Here is a 6,509-nt window from a genome sequence, read left to right on the forward strand (position 1 = left end):
GCAGAAATGTTAGCACGCCGGGCGAAATGCTTAGCGGTATTTCGTCTGTCTTCACATTCTGAGTTCAAATTCCACCGAGGTCGACTTTGCCTTTCATCCTGGGTGGGGGGGGGCGATAAATTAAGTACCAGTTGTGTACTGGGGTTGATCCAATTGACTGGCCCCCTTCCCCAAAAATTTCGGGCCTTATGCCTAGAGTAGAAAAGAATATTGTATTCCATATTTGGTAAATATAATTTGAATATTTTTTTCTTTTCCTTTTTTAGATTTTACTGTTGTCTTTGAAAGACATGAACATTGCCAAATTAACCTCAGTTGATCTTCCATTGTTTAATGGGATCATGTCCGACCTTTTCCCTGGTGTTGAACCTCCAATCATGGAAGACGATAAGGTGACTTTTATTCTCTGACGTTATGCATTTGTACCTCTGTGTGTGCTTGTGTATGTGTGCATGAATGTGTGTGCACATGTATGTGTATGTATGTGCTTGTGTACACACATGTACATGTGTGTGTGCATGCATGTGTGCATGTGTTTGTGTGTGTGTGCATGTGTATGTGTACATGTGTGTGTGTGTCTGTGAGTGAGTGCACACCTGTGAGCACACACCTGTGAGCGTGTACATGTGTTTGTGCATGTGTGTGTGTAAGCATGAGTGATTGATTACGTATTTATACATATATTTATTTACAGTATTATCACATTGGGTGAAAGCATGTGGCCTAGTGGTTAGAGTGTTGCACTCGCAGTCTTGTATTCATGGTTTCAATTCCTGAACCGGGTAGTGCATTCTGTCCTTGAGCAAAACACTTCATTTCATCTTACTCCAGTCCACTCAACTGTAAATGAGTAACTCTACAATGAGTTATTTTGCACACAGACGGACAGACAGACAAACCAACGCCAATGGAAACATAACCTCCTACCTTGGCGGAGGTAAAAATGCATGTCCGGAATGTAATTCATTATCACATGATCACATGACCAACCAGGCTATCAGATGTTGTTACATATCGCTGGTCACAATGGGCTTGGCATTGTTTTAGCCTTCAAATGATGTCACCCCACTGTCTAAGTGAGCAGGCCAACATGAAATGAAGTGTTTTGCTCAAGAACGCAATGTGCCATCCAACCTGGGAATTGAGCCTGCAATCTAGCAATCATGAGTGCAACAGCCTAACCACTAGGCCACGTGCCTTCATTATCTCTTTTACTCTTTTACTTGTTTCAGTCATTTGACTGCGGCCATGCTGGAGCACCGCCTTTAGTCGAACAAATCGACCCCAGGTCTTATTCTTTGTAAGCCTAGTACTTATTCTATCAGTCTCTTTTGCCGAACCGCTAAGTTATGGGGACGTAAACACACCAGCATCGGTTGTCAAGCGATGGTGGGGAGACAAACAGACACACAAACACACATACATATATATATATACACATATATACGACGGGCTTCTTTCAGTTTCCGTCTACCAAATCCACTCACAAGGCTTTGGTCGGCCCGAGGCTATAGTAGAAGACACTTGCCCAAGGTGCCATGCAGTGGGACTGAACCCATGACCATGTGTTTGGTAAGCAAGCTACTTACCACACAGCCACTCCTGCGCCTATTTATTTATTATTCTATATTTGTTTTTTTTATTTATTGCTTTAGTTTAAAGCCAACATCAAAAGCGAACTTATTGAAAGCAATCTTTTGCCGAATGCCCACACCATTGTGAAAGTGATTCAGCTGGGAGAGACCAAAGACTCTCGCCATTCCACTATGATAGTCGGGAAGACTCAGTCTGGGAAAACAGTGACCTGGAAGATTCTGCAAGCAGCCAAAAACAGGGACTCTCCCCAGCTGCAAGTAAAGGTAATTAACCCTTAACTTTTGTTGTTGTTGTTGTTGTTGTTGTTGTTATCATCATCATCACCATCACCATCACCATCACCATCATTGCTGCTGCCACCGCCACCACCCTGATCCAGCAAGGTCTACGAACAGAGGTCTTTCAACTTCAGCTTTTTTTCTTTTTGTTGTCCCCAGATATAATGTTTCTAGGATTCCTTTATCTAGTGTGTTCTTGCTGTTTTAAAGAAAGAAGAGATTGATTTGAGGGAGATTTAGCTGTTGTTTCTAACAAGTCAAGCAACCATAGAGCTTGATTGCATTGCTTAAAGTTGCTTAATCTCAACTTGGTTCTGATCCAACTCGTCAAAGGTAATCACGGGTGACCAACCCTATCTTTTTTGTTGTTATTTAGCCATCGTGTATCTAGGACTCCATCGTCCAATGTGACCTTATTTCTGCAACACCTGTATTTTTCTGAGATACCTTTAATTAGTCATCAAGACTGAAGTGTCTTTCAAATATTGTAAAAAAATTTTTTTTATATATATTTAGAATCAGATAAAGTTGTATAAAAAGAGATGTTTGGTAATAAGTTAAAGAAAAAAAATTGGGCACTAATGGGTTTTAATGAAGGTGGTTGCAGTAGCAGTGGAGGTGATATAGATCAGTGCTACTCAAAGTGGTGGTCTGCGGACTGGTGCTGGTCCGTGAGCCATCAGCTTCCAGTACACAGCGAGTTTCCAGAAAAGAAACATTATAAAATGCTTATGTAATATTGTATTATTTGTTAACAAAATAAATATAAGATGAAAGATATTGTCAACTTTTATTATATTCGTTATATATATCGTTTCCAGTATAAATTAATATTACTAAGAAATATTACTGGTCCCTGGCACATTGGGGGGGAAAAAAACCATTGGTATGCCACATCAGATAGTTTGAGAAGCACTGACGGAGACGAAGAGGCAAAAAGCGAAGGGAGGTAATGAGTTGAAGTTAGGAGAAGGCAGAGGTGGCGTACTTAAATATTTGTTTCCTTTTGGTTATCTTCCACAGGAGTATCCACTGAACCCAAAAGCCCTGTCTCTTGGAGAACTCTACGGAGAGTTTGACTTGAGTTCCAATGAATGGTCTGATGGCGTGCTCTCTTCAATCATGAGGCAGACATGTTCAGGTTATACATACTTCCATACATTTTTGCCTTTTGTATTTGGTTTGCAAGGTTCTTGATTTAGACTCATGTGTTGGAACATGTTTTTGGGAGGGTCGTTATACCAATAACAAACACATGCATTGTTTCTGTTTCACTTCTTTATTATTTGTCAACTGGTTATTTATTTAGCCAAGTAACTAATTTATTGATTGCTTAATCTCTTGGATAATCAGCCATTTGTTTGAGGGCAGATTTGGAGGAGAGAAGACAGGTCATTGATGGGGCCAGTTCCTTGTTGAACCATCGAACCACTACTATCGTAGAAGATGAATGCTAAACGACCAGGATGAGATATGTATGCATATGTACAGATTATGTATGCATGTCATGTATGTATGCATGGTGTGTATGCATGATATGTATGTATGTTTGTATGCCATGTGTACACGTCATGTATTACCTACATGCTCATATACATACACATAAGTATGAGTTAGACAGAAAGTAGCAACTAAATTAGGAGTGTTTTAACAACTCAGTAGCTTGATGATAATAATGAACTAATTAATTAATCCTTCAATCTAAAAATACTGTCAAAACTGTCTGAAGTGAGAATCTTTTCTCTTGGCAGATGAGAAGAAAGATGAAAAATGGATTATATTCGATGGTCCTGTGGATACTTTATGGATTGAGAGTATGAACTCTGTCATGGATGACAACAAGGTGTTGACCTTAATTAACGGGGAGAGAATTGGCATGCCAGAACAGGTAAGATGTACATATCTATCACTCTCTCTTTCTCTCTCTAATAATCATCCATCCATCTTCTCTGACCACTATTCCTTAAGAGGGTCATTAGGGTTGAGTCCTCAAGAACCTCCTCTATAGGGTCCTAACAAAACAAGCATTATTAGACATTTCTGCTGGATTCTCAAGCATGACCAACTGAAGCTATGGATATTATTCAATAATCTCGTTCTTGGTTTATTCCTAGGTCTCTCCTGCCAGTCATTGGGTACAGTCCTCAGGCACCTCCTCAATAGGATCCTATTAGAAGCAATTATCATTACACATTCTGACTGCCTTCCCAAATGTGACCAATTGGGACTATGGATATTATCCAGTCATCCTGTTCTTAGTCTACCCCTAGGTCTTTCCTGTCAGTCATAGGGTAGAGTCCTCAGGCACTTCCTTGATAGAGTCCTATCAGAAGCAAACTGTCATTAGACTTTGCGGCTGGATTCTCAAGGGAAGACAATGACGATGGTGTTTGAATATTCGCATCACATGTTTACACTATATATACTACATCAATTTATGTGCCAGAAAATCCAGAAATCCTTCAGTTTGATGTCTCCATAGTTATTTCTTTATAGAGAAGCTTCTTCTTTGCATTTTGTAGCAGTTATATTGTTTTATTTGCTCTTTAACCCTTTAATATTCACATTATTCTATCAAAAGTAATGCTTGTTTATTCCCATTGTTTGGAATTAATCATGCGTTATCTTGTAGCTTTGAGATTTTAATGAGGTAGCTATTAATTTTTAGAATGATATTTTAGGGTTGGTGTGAGAGGTCAGATCTGGCCTGTTTGATAATAAAACAGGTAGAATATTTTGGCCGGATATGGCCACTTTAAATGCTAGAAGATTAAAGGTAGATGTGGGTATAAACCCCAACAACCATAATATTCCTGTAAATTACAAGATTTGGTAATCTATGTGGCACTACCGTTCCTCTTCTGAAGAACAGGCAAGGCTGGATAAGGACACCTTTTCCAAAAGTTTCAAAGTTCTGTTTTGTTTTGTTTTGTTTTTCTGCTTCACTCAGTTTTCCATTTGTTTCAGGTTTCTCTGCTGTTTGAAGTTGAAGATCTTGCCATGGCTTCCCCAGCAACTGTGTCACGTTGTGGAATGGTCTATACTGACTACAATGACCTAGGATGGGAACCATACGTCGAGTGTTGGATAAACGGCAAAAAAAATAAAGTAGATATATTTTTATTCTTATTTTCATTCTTTGTCAAAGAGCAGTGTCAACAGACAACAAACGCATAGCATTGTTTAGTCACATTTCTTTATGTCCTGAGTTCAAGTCCTTCTAGTATCAATTTACTTTACATTTTCCTGGGGGCCAGTAAAATACCAGCTATTTGTTAGACCAATCTAATCAACTCTTCCTTCTCTCTTCAAAATTTCTGGTTTTATGCCTTTATGAGGAATTCTTTAAAACTAACTTAAAAGCTGCATTCTGTGTGGACTTTTAAGCTGACCCTCTGCAGAGGGCTAATTGGTCCTGTGGCACAAAACTAAAGAGAGCAATAATAATGAATCATTTATTGGTACCTTACCAATATGGTATTACTTTAAATTTAGTCTAAAGGAAAAACTTGTAAGTTCCACGAATTTTTGGAGTTCTTTTAAAATTTGAATTTCCAACTGTTAGCTTATAACAAAATCCTCATGCAGATCTGATCCCAATGCTGGATGTTCAAGAACCAAATGAAGGACAAATTTTCAATCCTGGAATTGTCCTGATTCCAAAAAGGTATAATATGTCTATACAGAGCAAATGTAGACTGAGATACGGGGGGGGGGGGTCTCAGAGAGATGGGCAGACAGAATTTTTGCATTTATTATCATAGATTTTCCCATGATCTGATGTCTTGGAAGACAGGAAACAGACACTGCTTGCATGGTTGTGATACACGCTTACAACTATCACATAGTGTCAAGGCAAGGAGACAGTCTCTCTCTTCCTCTCTCATACACACACACACACGATCTGACGATTGTGAGTGAAACACTCTAACCACTTGAGTATGCGCTTGCACTCATAGCACTGATTAACTGTAACCAGTCAAAGTTATACTGTAGTTAGTTTACCTGTTGTAGATTTTTGTTTTTCAAAATCATCATAACACATATATTTCCATTGTTACCATTCCTTTTTTTTTTTTATTCCTACAATTTTTAGGAATTGGTTGAAGAAATAAGACGCCTGATTGCCAAATATTTGGTCAAAATGTTAACCTTTAAGAGAGATAATTGCAAAGAACTGGTCCCAACTGCTGAACTGAATGGAGTAGTTTCTCTATGCAAATTGTTTGATTGCTTTGCCACAGCAGAGAATGGGGTAGGTTCGGCTGCACCTTTTTCTTTGGTTTCACTACATTTAATGTCATCTTAAATATTTATCTTCATGTATGGGCGTAGGAGTGGCTGTGTGGTAAGTAGCTTGCATACCAACCACATGGTTCCGGGTTCAGTCCCACTGCGTGGCACCTTGGGCAAGTGTCTTCTACTATAGCCTCAGGCCGACCAAAGCCTTGTGAGTGGATTTGGTAGACGGAAACTGAAAGAAGCCCGTCGTATATATGTGTATATATGTATGTGTGTGTGTATCTTTGTGTGTCTGTTTGTCCCCCCAACATCGCTTCACAACCAATGCTGGTGTGTTTGCGTCCCCGTGACTTAGCGGTTCGGCAAAAGAGACCGATAGAATAAGTACTAGGC

General features: G+C 39.3%; 1 protein-coding gene across 1 annotated transcript in view; it reads left to right on the top strand.

Annotated features, from left to right (window-relative positions):
- Positions 1–6,509, top strand: part of LOC106877328 (dynein axonemal heavy chain 2) — a 141,464-nt gene that overhangs the window by 55,085 nt on the left and 79,870 nt on the right. The window contains exons 36-41 of the mRNA XM_052976818.1: positions 267–392; positions 1,656–1,859; positions 2,898–3,015; positions 3,626–3,762; positions 4,842–4,982; positions 5,971–6,129. Of these exons, the coding sequence (XP_052832778.1) occupies positions 267–392; positions 1,656–1,859; positions 2,898–3,015; positions 3,626–3,762; positions 4,842–4,982; positions 5,971–6,129 (885 nt within the window). The remainder of the gene's footprint in view (positions 1–266; positions 393–1,655; positions 1,860–2,897; positions 3,016–3,625; positions 3,763–4,841; positions 4,983–5,970; positions 6,130–6,509) is intronic.

Source organism: Octopus bimaculoides, chromosome 25, assembly GCF_001194135.2.
Source record: "Octopus bimaculoides isolate UCB-OBI-ISO-001 chromosome 25, ASM119413v2, whole genome shotgun sequence".
Classification (NCBI taxonomy): domain Eukaryota; kingdom Metazoa; phylum Mollusca; class Cephalopoda; order Octopoda; family Octopodidae; genus Octopus; species Octopus bimaculoides.